Source organism: Aricia agestis, chromosome 5, assembly GCF_905147365.1.
Source record: "Aricia agestis chromosome 5, ilAriAges1.1, whole genome shotgun sequence".
Classification (NCBI taxonomy): domain Eukaryota; kingdom Metazoa; phylum Arthropoda; class Insecta; order Lepidoptera; family Lycaenidae; genus Aricia; species Aricia agestis.
The window spans coordinates 5534838-5554230 of NC_056410.1; the positions used below are offsets into that span (position 1 = coordinate 5534838).

The 19393-nt window shown below is 35.3% G+C and overlaps 1 protein-coding gene across 10 annotated transcripts in view; it reads left to right on the forward strand.

Annotated features, from left to right (window-relative positions):
* The window catches only part of LOC121726768 (fasciclin-3), a 170714-nt gene that overhangs the window by 121984 nt on the left and 29337 nt on the right, over positions 1-19393 (forward strand). For all 10 annotated transcript variants that reach the window (XR_006035579.1, XM_042114259.1, XM_042114260.1 and 7 more), the window contains one exon: positions 18768-18864. Coding sequence is in view for 9 of the 10 variants with exons in the window: in XM_042114259.1 (XP_041970193.1) it covers positions 18768-18864 (97 nt within the window). In the remaining variant the exon portion in view is untranslated. The remainder of the gene's footprint in view (positions 1-18767; positions 18865-19393) is intronic.

A 19393-nucleotide genomic window follows, 5' to 3' on the forward strand; every position in this document is an offset into this window, starting at 1 on the left:
TAAAAAAGATAACGTGAAAACCTTAGAGTATACATTAGCAAGCTATAGAGCGCGCGCATCGCTCGTTCCCCGTTGTGCCGATCGTAAGCAGAAGTTCTATAGATACTTGTCAAACGTATAACGCAAGTCTAGTGATGTTCCATTCGCTATCGTTTGACGCTTATAGGAAAATATGTTCACACTCGTGCTTACAGTTCATACCTTGTTAGAAGCACTCTATAGCTTGCTATAATGTATACTCTATGGTGAAAACTAAGTCAGAACTTCATCACACAAAACCACACTCAGCCGAGCTCACGACATCATCTCATAAATGGCAGCTTTGCTAGAAAAGTAATGCTTAGAAATTGTTGCTTCTATAAAATCTTAATAGTACCATAATGTTGTGACTATAATTAAGTATATTTAATACCAAAATCAGGTATTTATTTTCTTAGTTTATGGTAACTTTTACATGGAACTGCCCTATAGATATTAATACAAGTATTAAATAATTTTCCATTTATAAAAGCGAAATACATATACACTTTAATAAAATATTATCACTTATATTAATTTGTATTAAATGAATATAATTGAACCCGAGTTATATTTTGTCGATAGGATACTTTAATTATAAAAGCAATGTGCATGCAAATATTCATTAATGTGAATAAATTAATTTATAAATAAAAGGATACTCATTTAAATGTAAAATGCACTGTAGGTATTATTTTAAAAATTATTAACAGAAATGAGGTATTGTGATTATTAATTCTTGTAGAAAAGTCGCTTTTTTGAAAGTCGGTTCCGACACTGAATAATTATACTAGCTATTATCTTATTATCTCTTATTATGTTATGTATGTCCTATATACAATTTTTTTTGCGTCATATTTTTTTTATGAAATAAGGGGGCAAACGAGCAAACGGGTCACCTGATGGAAAGCAACTTCCGTCGCCCATGGACACTCGTAGCATCAGAAGAGCTGCAGGTGCGTTGCCGGCCTTTTAAGAGAGAATAGGGTAATAGGGGAGGGTGAGGAAGGGAATAGGGGAGATTAGGGAAGGGAATAGGGTAGGGGATTGGGCCTCCGGTAAACTCACTCACTCGGCGAAACACAGCGCAAGCGCTGTTTCACGCCGTTTTCTGTGAGAACGTGGTATTTCTCCGGTCGAGCCGGCCCATTCGTGCCGAAGCATGGCTCTCCCACGTAAAAACCACTTACCTACTTCATAATCTATAGCTAATATATCTAGCATACTGCGATACATAGAAGCCACATTTTTTTATTTAAAATCATTTTCCCGGCATTATTTTTGTTTAAATTCGTCAAATCTGTTATTCTTTTGTTTCGAAAGTGCTAGAACTTCTACTTCACAATGAAATATGTTCGAGAAAGCGACAATATTTTGAGACGAGCGGCGAAATGGGTTTTTGCATTTTCCATACGTGATCCAAGTTCAGGTACGTGAGTTTTCCGTATTATCCTTAAGCCTCTTATACACGGGCTAGTAACTACTAGTTCCTGGGAAATGTTCTCTCTGGTACTCTAGTATTAGGACAATGAGTGATGCTATAGTCCGGCCGACGACTATGTAGGAATGGCCATTGATAGCGATTTCTTTCTTCACCTTGTAATATTTAACTATGTACCTCATTATCATTGGAGTTTGAAAGCTGATTAGCCCAATTTTTACATGTTCGATGAGTTAAAAAGTTATCTAAAATCGACTCAACTTTGCTTAATATTTGAATTTAGAAGAACGAAAATTAAATAATAATAGATTGAAAAAACAAAAAAACACGCTTTTTTGTTAATTTTTTTAACAAATTATCTATTGCATTGTCATTGGCTCTGTCACGTAGGCATGCTAAATAATTAAGAGGATACACCAAGGGCGAGAGAAATTGAATTTTTCATTAAGAATTAAAGCAAGACTTGAGCTGTGTTCCTATGTTTTTTTTTTGTATATTTTAGCCAGTTTTGTTTTCTGGGTGTTTTAACACAGAGGAAAATCTGGCCATTTTTTTGGGTTTTTGGACGTTCTTATCTTTTTTTATAATAAAATTATGAAAAAAAAACATAGGGACATGCTAATAGTGGCCATAGATATTCAGGAAAAAAATCATAACTCTACCGGCATTATCCAGGGAGGAAACAGACAACGTTTGTATCGAAAAACGGCGCTGTGGACTCCTCTTAATAGCCACAGGAACTGTACATATAGGTCATACGTGTATGAGCACAGAAATGGATATAGTATTTCTGTGTGTATGAGTTAAAAACAAGCAGCGGACGCCTGTCGGCTTAATAAAGAATTTTTGTGTTCCGAATACGGATATATTTCGTTCAATCACGAGACCGCCATATGGTCGGTCGTCACACGGAATATTGAAACAGTTACAACGCTGGTAAGTAGATTTGTTCTTTTCTCGCCTTACCAGAGAAAATTCACCAGATTTTTACTCGTATATGGCAAATCCAGCAAATGAAGAATATCAGTGCAGCGGGTTTGCTTGCTGCGTTTGCTGAGCTGGGGCCAATTTTTGGTGTCACACAGCATTGTAATAAATTAATTTTATAATGTTATAGTCTAACTTTATGATGTATATCTATGTGTGATGCTAAAAATAAATCCATTCTTATTCTTATTCTTATGAGTAGAACAGTCACCAGCCATGTTAACAATGTCTACTTAGCTCGTAGGATTAGTAGAGAGTATTAATTTTTTTGCAATGATTTCCGCGAACGAATTCACCATTCCACCATCGCTTCAGATCAATAAGTCTGACTAATTATCATGTTTATTTTATCTCTGTGCCACACATATCCGATTTAAATGATGAGGCGTCAATACATAATATTTTAGTTTTATTATTTCATCCGTGCATTTTCGCGTGTTGTGTTACGTTCAAAACGCATGCGTGCTACGCTTTAATAACTAATGTAATCAAACATTTTAATATTAAAATGAAGTGCACGGCCATCTGCACATCTCATCAGGCCGTCGGTAATCCGCGACCACGGGGGCCACCGGCAGTCACAACTAAATATTTAAATAAACTAAACCAAACGTTGATGTAGTATTGTAGACACTCATGAAATAGTGACCATTCAGTTAAGTAATTTTTTACCTCGAATTTCTTTGAAAGTGACTGTGATTGCTGGTGACAGAGGTGGCAGAGAGGGTAACAGAGCGATTCATTAATATTTCAGCATTTTAATTCCACGTAATTTGAAAGTGCCATAATTATATTATTATTCATTAGTCATTGCCCATATTTGCACAACAGTTTTGTACGAGTAAAAAGCCTGATATTCTTGTTATGAAAGCTAAAATATATAATGTTATAAATAGAAACACAAAATTGTAAATTGCAAAGATAATTTTGTTTTTATGAATTTCAATTAGATAACATACACAATAAAACAAAAAAGTAATTCACAATTTATTTACTAATTTACATTCAAGTCATGTTCACGAATTTAAACGACGAGTCACGTCTAGACGATATATTATATCGGTGGTCTAATCCAGTGACATCCCCTGCGCAGATGTCGGTTTTATAGCAATTGTTCAATTTTTAAGTGCGCGGTTGCAATGAATTGAAGCTTATCTCGATGTGGTTAAGTGGGGTACGGGGTTCGAATACATTTTTTGCGACATTCGATACGTCTATTGGATTTTTTAAAAGCAGTTTATTCGTATTTAGTTAGATTTTATAGCGTTTTGGTTCCGGATTAAATGTTTTGTGAGAAGTTTTCTTAGGAATATTGTTTTCCTGTATAATGTAAGTTCCCTTATAAGTAATAGGAATTATAAGAACTTTTTTTCGCTGTTAATGTTGTCATACAAACTTTCATTGTATTTTTAACCCATTAGGGATAGAATTTTGTAAATCCACTACATAGGATACTTTTTATCCTGGAAAAATGTCCAGTTCACGATTTCGAATTTGGCGCAACGGAATTGCGGGCGTCATCTAATTATTCATAAATGAGTGTAGACTCGCCTATGTGATGACAATATCGCCCAGTCGTATATAGGCTATGTTGCTTTATTCACTGTTGAGATAGGTATCAAACTCTGTCATGAAACTAGCTGGGCTGATTGGCGCCGACATTCCACGTCAGTCCGTTACATGAGCTTGTATGTATGTCGCGTAGACATCAATGTATTGTGGCTGATTCTGCACTACATAGCTACATGTATTGGGCTTCTGGCAATATTATATTGATGGCACTTATTTTGCGTTTAATTCTTTAACTAAGTATCTCAAAAAAGAAGTTTTCTCTTCAGCTGTTATCATTTAAATATTTTTGTATTATGTGATATTTATCTGAAATGTATGAAATATTTGTAGTGAATTCTGGATTATTCAACATTTTTAATATCGAGCCTAAACTTTTGCTATATTTTATTGTGTATATATTAAGTCTATGGTACCAGTGGTCCATCCGTTGGTTGCGAATGGTGACAAATATTATTCGCCCAGTAACGACCATAATAATATTATAAGGTCACTGGTCAACATGTCGCATTCTCACGATGATAACATGTAGGTAACATTCCCAGTATATCTCCTTCTATTTGCAAGTCTCAAGCAATAGACAGAAGCGTCATTATATTGACACGAGGGTGACCACACTGTATGTAATTGGACACGCGCCGCTGTAGAGCGCTAATCCCCTGACAAATAACCGCAGCATTATTTGAGTTGAGATCACCGGGAGCCTTGTTCGGGGGGATTATTTCGTGGGGTGGCCATGCGCAGTGCATTTATTAGAATATCGTTAATTTTTCATTTTCATTGAGTTTTAGGAAAAATTATGATAAACCATTGGGAAAACTGCTGAGAACAAAATAAGTGTATGCTACGGCTAATTACATTCTGCCAAAAACAGAATCTACGTAAAATATATTTGGAAAAAGAATTTGGAGGTCTGGTTGTAATGTGTTTAGAGTGAGCCAAGTGCCAAAATTTAAAAATTGCAGGTTTTAAAAACCTTTTTTTTATATACGTAAGTATATATTTATAAATTATTATTTACTTGCAAGTTGCACATAAACAATACAATAAAAAGAACAACACAAGGTAAGTAATTCTGCAAATGTGTGATCGCCGCCTTACCGCTTTCAACGGTTTCTTCCAAACAAACAATAACAAAAAATTAAAATAAAACTTAAACAAAACAGCCCAAGAAAATAAATTAACATACAATAATATTATAGTAAGATCAGAATAAATTCCTAAAAATTACACAGATAGATGGAAAAATAAAAGATGTTAATAATATACCTACAAGTATAAAAAATATACCTGAAACACCAATAGTTTTACATACAATGAGTAAGACTTAATGTATATTCAGCTAAACTTAATCCTCATAATTAATAAAACCACATTGATACTCACATTTCCCTAAAAGACACATCATTAATACATTCTACTAAACTTTAAAATCTCATCATAATAAAACTTGAATATTCATATTTCCAGCCGCATGGTGACCCTACGGTAGCGATGTATCTCGTTGATTTGTAGGGTGCATACATTATGGCTCGTGATTGAGACCCCGCACTATGGAAATGTAAATAATAGATAAAAGAACTGCCCTTCAATCGCGAAATGCCGTCCCGTGTGACACAAATGTACAACCGGAAGATATTGCAGCTACCAGCCCCACTAGCATACGCCAATGAGATATCTCGTGGATATCTCACTCTCGAGCGTAGTGATATTGTCGATAGCGATATATATATCTCTTTTTTGCTAACATGCGTACGACGAGACTCGAGAGATAAATTTCTCGTTCGGATATTGTTCATTAGTATATAGACAAAAATATCACATATAAAAAAAACAAAATTATCTCTAATTTTGACGACAGACGTACTAGAAAAAATGCATGTCATGTTAGGGTCAATAGAGATGAAGAGATAAACCAGTTAACATCGAGAAAACGTGTAGAGTGAGATATCTCGTTGGCGTATGCTAGCACGGCAAGAGTGACGGTGCGTGAATGGATTATGAAATATTTACACTTTGATTGAAATTGTAGAAATTCAGAAACCTAGAAGAAATTTTAGGTATTTTAGCCACCGTTAGGGCTACTATAAACCTTAAGTACTTACTACCTGTACTACTACTACACCTGTTCTTCAGAGACCATTACATCGGTTTATGAGTCAAAAGTTTACATATTTTCTGTGTCACTTTTTTTCTACGAGAGCATGATTTTGTGTTGAATTCTAATGTGGGTGTATTTAAGAGTAACTACTAACTATACAGTGTGTAACAAAAATAAGTGATAATACTTTAGGGTGTGTACGTGTTCCTTGAGAGTTCACTGTGAAAGTAGCAAGTGGTGAAAGACGAAAATTTTTTTCACTTTTGTATGGGCAAGGGCCCGAGCTTCAGGAGTTTCTCCATGCAAAAGTGAAAAAAAAATTTTGGTCTTTCAGCGCTGCCGTTTTCACAGTGAACTCTCTACAAGGAACACGTACACACCCTAAAGTATTATCACTTATTTTTGTTACACCCTGTATAATTATAGTTGATATAGTATACTACCAAGTAAGCTATCAAACTACGTTACTACTTGTGATAAACTACTAATAAGTTAATAACACTTTTACTACCCGAAAACTAGACACCGAAATTGAGTAGTAAACAAGATTTTCAATAAGTAGTAAAAGGCCCAGGGCGGACCAATAAAGGGAGCTTTATAAAGGGTGTCCCGGATTTTATTAAGTGACGATACAGGGTGGATCACCAATTAGTCCGGCCGCAGGATACAGGATGAATATATTACGGTTTTTGAATTGCCTCGTTGGGGTGCGGGTTCAAATCTTGTTGGGGAATTATCTGAATTACTTCTGCTAGACGAACTTTGTATGACTTAGTTGACTATTGTTTGAAACGAGTTAGTTTGGTCTCGTTTTTAGTTGACGTTAGTTTTTTTTTTAAATAACACAGTTTGTGCTTGATTGAAATGATCAAATGCAATTCATTTGATCATTTCGACGGAGTTAGAAATCAAATGTGTATGGGATTCACCAAAGCCCACAGGCATAGCTAAGTGACATGGCGCTTTCGATGCCTAATCCTCTTCGATATCGAATAGAATTTGACTAAAAGCTCTTTTTTGCCATCGTACAAAATATGAAACCGGACAAAATGCTATGTGATTTTGTAGCACTTATTATAAAATTTAAAAAAAATCTAATTACTAAATATACCTCCATAATAATAGTATTGTTGACCTTTTCAGGCAAGCGAAGAAATAATAATTATAAATTTTGAAAATCGTTCCACAAACCGCGAAGTAATTGTCGAAATTACAAAAAAAAAAAACTGCAGAACTTCCTTCTTTATTGGAAGTCGGTTGAAACATAAAAATAAACATCATTAAAATTTTCGAAACTCGGTTTACCTTGACGAAAAAATATAATTGAAAATGTTCCAAGGACAATAATTATTGAAATATTCGTTTTTCAATAATTATTGTCCTGCTTTCACTGAAATTACAAATTCTAAATTCAGAGAATTTCCCAGTGAAATACCCCTGACAGCTGAAATACCGCTTTGTTTATTTAAAACCATTTTACATTTCATTTCAATTTTAACGATAATGATTACATAGAACTATGATCTCACAGATATCATGATTAAGATTTTATGAAGTCACAGATAAGTAACGATGTGATCATTATTTACTAAGTTATGATGATAATAATTATGGGTATAACTGTGAAGTCATCAATACACCAATTAGCTCTATATCGTAGCAATGTCCTTTAAAATGCTTGACGAAATCTATGGTTCAGTGCTCAGGTTCAGTGGCTAGCGATTCCACGCTCAAGCTGGAATTGTCAAAGATAGATATAGTAGGTAATAATGTCTACTTTAAGTATATTTAAATCGCACTGAAAAACTGTTTTCAACCATTTTATAACTGGATTTCAGACAAATTATATGCGAGCAAAAAGTAAAATAATTCTATATATATAAAACTCAAAGGTGACTGACTGATTGACATAGTGATCTATCAACGCACAGCCCAAACCACTGGACGGATCGGGCTGAAATTTGGCATGCAGGTAGATGTTATGACGTAGGCATCCGCTAAGAAATGATTTTGATAAATTTTAACCCCAAGGGGTTCAAATAGGGGATGAAAGTTTGTATATAAAAATACTTCTTAACGCGAGCGAAGCCGCGGGCAAAAGCTCGTTAATTTATATGTAAAATATTATAAATTATATTATTATTAAGTGGACCCGTTTATCACATTCTGTCAGTTCAAATTACCTCTCGTAGACAACTCCAAACGAATCCGTGCCATGTCCTACAACTGTCTGCAACTAATTCGTCCAGTAAGACGCATTCCGCTCCACAAAGCCTACGCCTAGTCTAGCGTTAGAATGGAACTAGACCTAGGAAATTAGAGTATTCAATGGAACGGCTAATGTATTCTGAGCGGCGGCCGGGCCGTGCTGTCACATAATTAGGGCTTTATCATAGACCTAGGTTGTGGCTTGAGCTAACTTTATGATAGTTTGTAGACTTCATTGCTTGTAACTTTGAAAGTCATTTAGTGCTAGAAAGCTTATTATGATATGATTCGCTGTTGAAAGTTACTAGACCAGTTTATTAAGGGTTAGTATTTTCTAATAATAATTCAATAGTAAGATTTCTGATTTCTTCCGATTTCGAAAAAAGCCTCTTCGTAAGCCTCTTCGAAAAAAGAATTCTTTTGAAAAAAGGGAAATAAGATTTATCTGTTGTGTATGTGTTAGTGTTGTGTACCTATCTATGTGTTAGTTGCATCGTAGCTTCTAAACGAATTATTTCAGTTTGCAATCTGACGGTTAGTTCTTAATTAATTAAAAATAATAATTCTATCATTATCACCCTAATCAGTAATCACTAATCACTAATGTCTACTACTTCACAGTATCGGGAGATATTTTGTTTATTCTGAAATTCTTAAGTTATTTATTTGTAAGTTAAACAAAAGTACGTAATTTTAGAAGCAAACACCGACCTGTTTTCATGTAACTGTTAAAGTTTGTATAATCTTTATCAAAATTCAAAAGCCAACTTTCGTCAATCTATGTTAATGTTAATCGTTGATTAAGCATCGTGTTATCGCTTTCCTTCTTCATATTATATGAAAGGAAAGGCATGATATTCTGACAAACGGTTAGCAAATAACAATCCTGGAGCAAGTGGCCCTGGTCGGGGAGGACCACAAAAGAGAAGAAGCATTCACCGCGTTCCGATGTTCGTTAAATTACAAGATTCTTTTACAATTCGTGTTATTTGCTTATTACGATCCGAGTTGCGAATTTATTGTGGAATTAATTCCAAGAATTTATTTTAAACTTGAAGAAGTAATTATGGAACAATGTTAAAATATTTTACTAATCTAAATATTTTGATAACGTTTAGAACGTTAATTCGAGATAAATCAACATATTGTGGAAAATTAAAAAAAATCTGCAAAATGTTGATGTTAATTGGTTAATAGACGTGGAAGGGCCATACTTCGGCACGAATGGGCCGGCTCGACCGGAGAAATACCACGTTCTCACAGAAAACCGGCGTGAAACAGCGCTTGCGCTGTGTTTCGCCGAGTGAGTGAGTTTACCGGAGGTCCAATCCCCTACCCTATTCCCTTCCCTACCCTCCCCTATTCCCTTCCCTTCCCATCCCTACCCTCACCTTTTACCTTATTCCCTCTTAAAATCCCGGCAACGCACCTGCAGCTCTTCTGATGCTACGGGTGTCTATGGGCGACGGAAGTTGCTTTCCATCAGGTGACACGTTTGCTCGTTTGCCCCCTTATTTCATAAAAAAGTAATACTATACACCCTGTATAGTATTATTTTTTTATGAACAAAAATAAGTGATAATTCATAATACTTTAGGGTGTGTACGTGTTCCTTGTAGAGAGTTCACTGTGAAAGTGGCAGCGCTGAATGACCAAATTTTTTTTTCACTTTTGTATGGGGAAACTCGTGACGTTCGGGCGCTTGCCCATATAAAAGTGAAAAATTTTCGTCTTTCAGCGCTGCTACTTTCACAGTGAACTCTCTACAAGGAACACGTACACACCCTAAAGTATTATCACTTATTTTTGTTACACACTGTATATGATTTAGATATTCATGTAAAAGGAAATTTCACCGGAAAACAGAAAGTATTTCCTAGAAAAAATATATGCTAGCTAATCTAGTATTTAAGTATTATATCTAGTGTCCCTATATAGGTTTGCTTCAATCTACGGATTTTTATGCGGTTTGTTATTAGAAATAGCGAAATACGAAATATACAGGAAGGTTTATATCATACGCTTAACACATACTTATTACTTAATGTAGTGATATATGGCGAAACGACGTTGGCCGGATCAACTAATTTAGTCATAAATGAATTTTGTCCACGAATAGATTTCGATTTGTGGTTAATTTGATAAAACGGTCGGATATGAATAAACTAGTAATCGGACATTAAGCGGTATGGGGTGAATAATGCCATCGAAATACAACAATATAAAGAACGATAACTCACATACATTGGACCTTTTAAATATATTTAACTAACTGCCATAAAAATATACGTAGGGCAACGAAAATTCTATGCCTGACCTGAGTTGTCGTATTCGGGTCCAACCAACTAAGGGTCAGCTCAGACCGCAACGTGACGCGTAGATGTCGTGAGATACATTTCTTTTGTATTGAATTGATAGACGTCAATTGAAATCTGTTAACAATCAACATACATAATTTGCATGCATCAATGCAATGCATGATGCATCTAAGTGTCTAAACAAACTAGGCCAAAAAAGCGCGACCTATGTTCGGTATGATTACGCCTGCAATGTATTTTAAATTACTGATGACACACCACGCCGGAAAATACGTCGCGTTTAATTGTATGCGTAGCGCGTAATCATGCCGAACTTCGGTTGCGTATTTTTGGTTTAGTGTGTTTAGACACTTACGGCATCTACGCGTCACGTTGCGGTCTGAGCTGACCCTAAGTATACTCCTTGGTGTCCATTCCGTGGAACCATTTTTTTGGCTCCGTTACTCTTCCATAGTATAATATTTCGATGAGTGTGGGTAATGCCACTAATATATTTATGTATCGGTAATTGCGTTACAGTCCCGGGAGGCTTACCCCTCCCACTTCCCCTCTCCTCTCCTCGCGGGGTTGCCATTTGTTTTTATTATGTGTTGCCGCAACTAGTCGTTATTTTACCAAAACTAGGGTACAAACCGCATTATAATATTACAAATTGGAAATTGATTATGCGTGATCGTACCGCAATAAAATATTACAGAAGCCAAGTGAATGTTATTCTATTTGATAATAATAATATAAGTTTGAAAGTGTATATTTCTGTAGTAAATGCTAGCGCTCGAACAAACTGAACTTAATGGGTAATAATATAATCTTTTGAGTCCCAAGGCAAGTGTGATAGTTTTTATTGCGGCAAAACATACGGCTACCACACAATCGAATTTCTGTTCCATAATATGACAACACCTACAACATTGAATTAAAAGTACAAAGGACTGGAAATAACAACAACGCTACGATTAATATCTAACAAAGTTAGAACTTCTCGCAGAAGGATTGGATGAAGCAATTATTTCTCTCATTTCTAGGTGAGAACAGCTTAGCGCCTCGCGTGGCGACAGAGTTATTAATGTTGCCTCACATCTACTACCGAGAGATTTACTTTGAAATATTAAATATAAGTGTAATGTCTTTTGTTTATTTGATAGAGTCTTAAACTTGGGCCTCCTTCCCGTTTTGTGCATTGCTTACGTCTCGTTTTATATTACATTTATGTTGGTAATAACTAAATGACCTAATTTAAACTAAATGACCTAATAAAAACCTAATTTTGTTAGACGTACGTTTTGATCGTAGTTGTAAATAATTCATTCTGTTTTATCTTACTCACAGAACTGTTAGAACAACAAATGGCATAAATTATTAGTACCTATATGTATAATATGTTTCATTAAAAAGTGATAATTTTATCAAAAGATCATTTTAAACTTTTCAGTAGGTACTTATCTCTAATGAAAGCTGATACTGATCTTCCTACAAGCCACCGGTCGTAAATCACAGTCAATACTAGATAATGTAATCAATCTAACAACATCCATTGTTGCTGAAAACTAATTCCCTTCTTATTGGGAAAATGTATACCTCCAACAGACTAATTCATGCCAACCCTGGGTCAGTTTTGTCTATACTAGTCTATTTATTATAGTTTCTCGTATTAATAAAAAAAATATTTTCACACAGGATTACCTTAAGTTTAAGACAGGGTTAATTTAACCCACAGGCCACAAGCCAGTTGTTGTTTAACTCAGAGCTACATCTGAGTTAAAGTTAACTCTTATTAACCTAGATGACAGATCTGTGCAAGTGAACCTAAGCTTGGATAACTTAAAATCTTTAGGACCGAAACATAATATTATAATATTATAACCGCGTTGCGCCACCACAACGCTAAAACTGGCGGAATTCTTCAGTTTTTTTTATATTATCAATTTTGAATTTTTTGCCGGTGATTTTGGCGGTGCGGTGCCGCAACGCGGTTATGTTGGCCTTTAAACCAATTAAAATGGAGTTGTATAATATAGGTCTAAGTTGACCATGATTATGAAAACGATTTAGCAATAGCATGTCAATAAAATGTTCCAGACAGGACGATCAAATGTTGAAAACACAATAATATGACGTAATATATGCACGAAAATGCAAAATCCGGTGAATCATGAATTCGAATTTGAGCGTAATTCTCCGTACACTGCACCGATTCGTCTCGCCCACATAAATTCAATATTTAAATTTCCCAGCCCGAACATTTTTCCTTTAAACTTTGCTCTCGAAGCTTAACAATCGAGCTTTTAAGCTAAGCTTCTCAAAAGTTTGCACTTTAATGGGAAGTTCGGAACTATTAACTATTGCTGCCGAAAAATACTTCGCCCTTCAGGCAATGGTGAAGAGATTTTGTTCAGTTATTTTCAATAGGGAATATTCCAGAAAGTCGGAGTAACATGTCGGATTGTTTACTGTATGTTCTAGGACGCTACTAGCACATACAGTAAACAATCCGACGTGTTGCACATGAATCATGATAGATGTGTTAATATACAGGTTGTTTGGGTGAACACCGTTATCCTTAAAACCATAAAATGAGCCCGTCAAAATGAAAAACTTTTTCTATGAGAACAATGCTGGGAACTCAAAAAAATCCGTCGTCTTACCAACTATTATCTATTCTGTGGTCTTACCCATACAAATTACCGATCCGGGCAATTTATACAACCTGTAAGTATATATTTATAATAAAAGCATAAATTTTTTGAATTAAAGCAAAACTTTTATAAAATTATATTGTTCAAACATAATTATATTGTTCAAATATTAATAGTTTTGTTATGTTTCTTGAAGAATTGGCAACACCAATATTAAAACGTAATTTTTATGATGAATAATTAAAACACCTTTAATTTAAATGTAAGGTAAAATAGTTTGTCAATATTGTCTCTTAATAATTTTATACGTGGGAGAGCCATGCTTCGGCACGAATGGGCCGGCTCGACCGGAGAAATACCACGTTCTCACCGAAAACCGGCGTGGAACAGCGCTTGCGCTGTGTTTCGTCGAGTGAGTGAGTTTACCGGAGGCCCAATACCCTACCCTCCCCCATTCCCTTCCCTTCCCATCCCTACCCTCCCCTATTACCCTATACCCTCTTAAAAGGCCGGCAACACACCTGTAGCTCTTCTGATGCTGCGAGTGTCCATGGGCGACGGCGAAAAATGTCGGTAGAAGGAATATTAATTTTATTGTGGGTAGGGAAGGAAAGGAATTTTACTAATAAGTAGAGGGAGAAATTTATTTAAAATAGACCCAAACAGCCAGGTCCAGAATATTCAGGTGATGTACTTGTTTGTCATAATAAAGATTATAAAGAATTTAGTAATTTAGTAATTATAGTAATTGTGATTTTGTAAAACCTGACATATTTTGTTAATGGATTACGATATATTATCGACGTAAACGTTGTAAAACGTCGAACATTGCAGTAAATATAATATTATCGTGATTCCTATTTCATGGTTTGGTAGGCTGATAATGATAATGTTATTCGGTTGCTACTTGATTTTAGCTGTTATTTAGTAAAGCTTCTTGAAAGTGCTACAAACTTGTCAACTATGCTAAGAGTAAGTTTTTCAAGAACATTCTCAACTCAATTTTGGTCTAAACTTACTCATGTTAGTCTACAAAACTTGGTGAATTTAAGTTTAGGAAATAAGTTCATGTTCTATTTAATATTTTGTTTCAAAGAATGGTAAACATCAGAAATAACAGCGAAAATATTTAGGGCACTCGGAACATTTTTTTATTTTAAACGATGCATTCGGTCGTTCGCTAAACGCATGAAGTCAGTGTAGTATCTATGCTCAAAAGTGTTATTACTTAAGAGCTCACCTGACTCTAAAAATCAAACATCGTCCTTCTCTCTTCACACTCACTTCTCTCTTCATATGCCAGGTAAAAAAGGACGGCGCGGAATCATCGCCGAGTTAGTTTTACTTGAATAAAAGACGAACTATAATGATTATGAAAAAAGTGTTTTGAGCAAATTTAGGTTTTATCAATACCTTTTTAGATATTAAAAAATATTAAAGAAAAGACAGCAAACTTCGAAGATCCAAGCAAAAATGTGTCTAAAACAAGGTTTTTTGTAAAAAAGAAACTATCGAGCATTTTTTGAGTAATCGTGTTTTCGTCTTGAGCATTTAATCTTTATGAACTGAAGTTACTTGTGTCAAAGAATCAGTTTTCTAGACCTTACAGATTTTGAGATCTAGGTTAAAGTATGTAGTCAAGTTAGGGTCATATGGGCTCTAAAGTTGTTACTATATTATGTAGTAGGACGAGGCACACATGACACAACTATAATATGTACTCGTACACAGTTCCATGCCCATATTACCTATATATTCTACCAGTCTGGTGTACCGGAGAAAAATTTCGTGGATTAGAATATAACTAGGGAGAAAAGATTAGATTTTTTAAGTACTTTTTTGTTGAGATTTACGAGAGTTATAAAAAGTCCACCAAAACGAGAATATTATTTAATTAAGCCGTATTAACTGAAACTCGTTGGTGGGATCAGGCGTTGTTTTTATTTATGGAATGCCGTATATCGTACTAGCTGTTGCCCGCGACTTCATCCGCGTTAACATAGTATAATAACAAAGATGGATAGTTTTCTCCTTTTTGTTTTTGTGGTTCCTTATACAAAGGGTAAAAACGGACCCTATTTAAGCAAACGTCAAACGCAAACGTCAATAAACTTTCATGTTTCTAACTCAAGAAATGACGGACTTTTATTGAAACTTTCTACCCCAATTTCACCCCCTTGGGGGTAGAATTATCAGAAACACTTAAATACGTATCCATTCATTTTTAATCAGTAGCACAAAAATAAAGTTTCATGTTTCTAACTCAAGAAATGACGGACTTTCATTCAAACTTTCAACTCCAATTTCACCCCCTTGGGGGTAGAATTTCTAAAAACGCTTAAATACCTATCCATTCATTTTTAATCAGCAGTCCAAAAATAAACTTTCATGTTTCTAACTTAAGAAATGACGGACTTTCATTTAAGCTTTCAACCCCTATTTCACCCCCTTGGGGGTAGAATTTTCAGAAACGCTTAAACCCGTATCCAATCATTTTTAATCAGTAACCCAAACATAAAAGTTCATGTTTCTAACTCAAGAAATAACGGAGTTTCATTCAAACTTTCAACCCCAATTTCACCCCCTTGGGGGTAGAATTTCCAAAAACACTTAAATACGTATCCATTCATTTTTAATCAGTAACCCAAAAATAAAGTTTCATGTTTCTAACTCAAGAAATGACGGACTTTCATTAAAACTTTCAACCCTTATTTCACCCCCTTCAGGGTAAAATTTTCAAAATTCCTTCCTTAGTGGGTGTCTACTTAATAAAACAACCCTACTCACCAAATTTCGTGGCTGTAACTTTTACATTTTTTGCTCAGCGATGATGAATCAGTCAGTCAGTCAGTCAGTCAGTCAGTCAGGACATGTAATTTTATAAGTATAGATTTCGTCAAGCTCAGAATAATTTATTTAAAAGTAATTAAAATAATAATACAGGAACCTCAAATTATTAAATCTACTTGGAAATTGCGACTATATTATTACGGTTTAAGTTATGTTTATGGGTCAAATATTACCTCAATATATATTATATAGAAATACTAAGGAGCTAAAAGGAAGGGTGATTATGATTATTGTAGTATGTAGAATTTTATGCAGCTAATCGATTATTACATTTTATAATAATTTAATTGTAGATTCCTTAAACGGCTTCTTCAGAAGGAATTTAAAACAAGATGTCTGCCGTTCTTATTAATTGCACTCGCAAAAGTTCTGGTTAGGGTGCACTTTGCTGGGGCCGAGAGTTTGTGATACTTTGAGCAATGCCTGCATTTGTCTGCTCAACTATTCACTTTATCTTTGTATTAAACTTATTTTACATTTCGAGATTCCGATCGAAGCGATGTTAAAGAATTTTTTTTTCAAGGTGTTTGCTAGTTTCGTCTGCGAAAAAAGTCCTCTGCGGAGGCGTCGCGTCGTGACGTTTTTTAGGGTTCCCTACCCAAAGGGTAAAAACGGGACCCTATTACTAAGACTTCGTTGTCTGTCCGTCTGTCTGTCTCCAGGCTGTAACTCAAAAACGGTAATAGCTAGAGAGTTAAAATTTTTAGAGATTATGTATATCTGTTGCTGCTATAATAACAAATACCAAAAACAAAATAAAAATTATATTTAAGGGAGGCTTCCATACAACAAACGTAATTTTTTTTGGCCTTTTTTGCTCTTTATCAATAGTGGCAAGTGGTAGGTGCTTGAATTTTTCACAAAGTCCTTACTTATATGTGTACTTTAATATTTAATAATAATATTAGAATAAAATAAAAAATTAAGGGGGGCTCCAATACAAAAACACAATTTTGGCCTATTTTTCTCTATAACGGTACGGCGTTCCCTTCGTGCGCGAGTCCGAATAGCACTTGGCCGATATTTTTTTTATTTTTTGATACCTACTTATATACATCGGGCAAAAAGCAATGGCAAACAACTTTATTTATTCACAGTTTTGGATTATATACAACACACAGAACAAGCAATACCTAAACATGCGTTTGAACATTAAAGTTTTTTGACTGTTCTCTTGTGTCCTCTGTTTGGGAGTATAGGTACAGTTCGACAAGGCTTTATAATATGAACGTGGCGAGAAAAGGAACTAAACGCTTCTATCATACAAAAACGTCATTTTTGACATGTGTTTGACAGTTCTCCTTTACCAGCAGCGCTCCCGTCAATGTCACCCACGTTCATATAAAGCCTTGTCGAGCTGTATAATACAAACTCTATATTCCGACAATCCGTAATGCGCCTAGCTTATTCAAGTCAGTGCAATCCGCTTAACACTGTGATAGGCAATTTGCTGTCATACGCCTTTGGTGCGATTACCAAATTATGCCCTCGATGGACCAACGCCTAATTCTCCTGGATATAGTAAGATCAATTTTAGGCACTAATTACAGATATTAACCTCGTAATCGTCTTATATCAAAGAGATAACGCATTTGGTCCAATAATGCCAAATTGACATTATAATGCAGTTTACTTAGGGCCCGTTTCACTACTTTCTGATAAAGTGGCGAATAGTCAAGTTAATTGGTGGATAGCCTATTCGGCACTTATCAGGAAGTGATGAAACAGACCCTAAGAGGAAACAACAGGGGCTAGAGAAATGAAAAAAAAGTACGTGTAATATCTATAGCTGTCTCCCTTACCTCAAGCCTATACCGCAGAACGCGATAGAGACAACTGCAGAAAATCCAGAAAATCAACGATTCGTTGTCCCCTGATTCCTTCTCCAAAACTTAACCGATTTAAGTACTTTTTTCATTAAAGATTAAAAAAAGGCTTGAGCTGTGTTCCTATGTTTTGCTTTTTTTGTATAATCTAGCCAAATCTGTTTTCTGGACGTTTGAACACAGCGGAAAATCTGGCCATTTTTTTGGGTTTTTGAACGTTCATATCTTATTTAATAATTAAATTATGAAAAAAAAGAAAACATAGGGACATTGTATTAGTGGCCGTAGATATTTAGGAAAAAAATTATAACTTTACTAGCATTATCCAGGGAGGAAACAGGGGACAACGTTTGTATGGAAAAAAGGGCGGTGTGGAATCCTCCTAAGGGCCTGTTTCACCACTTTCTGATAAGTGCTGGACTTTATCAGGAAGTGGTGAAACAGGCCCTAAGTGTGGTAGTAACAATAATACAGTTTAGTATTTTGCACTCAAGCTTTTGAAGTATCGTTAAATAGGTAGCCGTGAGCTGACAGTAAATAATAAGGGTGCCCATTCAACCAAATAGCCGGTTAACACTCCAAAAGCGTGCGCAAAATTATTCTAAATTGTTTATTATATTAAATGTTGGGAACTCTTCTACCGTTTCTTAAACGCACAGTGCACAATATTATAGCTTGTTCTGCTTTCAAAATCTTCATAGGCAATAAGTATGTGGTAGAAGAGTCTAAACCAAATCTGTCTATGAAGGAGGATCAATATTTATTAAAAATAATTTATGAATCATAATATTAACCGTATATTGTTGGTTGCAGGTCAGGTCGTGGACATCACACCCAGGGAGGCGGTGCGGCGGGTGGGAGATGAGCTCATCGTGCAGTGCAAAGTTCCCTACCCCATCGACTCGTGTCGGTAAGTCATTACTTTCACTATATTTCACTACTAGAATGTGTAAAAAAACGAAGTCTGTTCTGTTTCCCCTGTATTGAAAGTAGCAGCGCTGAAAGAGTAACATTTTTTTTAACTTTTGTATGGGAAAATTCCTGACGCTGCACTGGAACGCATTATCTACACTACAAATCATAATTTATCGCTGCCACTTTTACAGTACACTCTAATATAAAAGACACATACATAATATTAGTGTAGTATCTACATACCCTAAAGCAGGGGCTCCCAAACTTATCTGTCTGCCGCCCACTTTGAGAAAACAATTTTTTGGCGCCCCCTTTGTTTCACCTTCTTTTAAATTAAAGCCTCTACACAACGCTCCCTTTTTTTTCTGGGTCCCACACCGCCCCCTTTTAGGCATTCAGCGTCCCCAAGGGGGCGTTATCGCCCACTTTGGGAAAGGTTGCCCCAAAGTACCTATTATTATCAATTTGTTTCGTTACATTCTGTAGATAGGAAATAGTACATCACTCAGCTATAAATCATAATA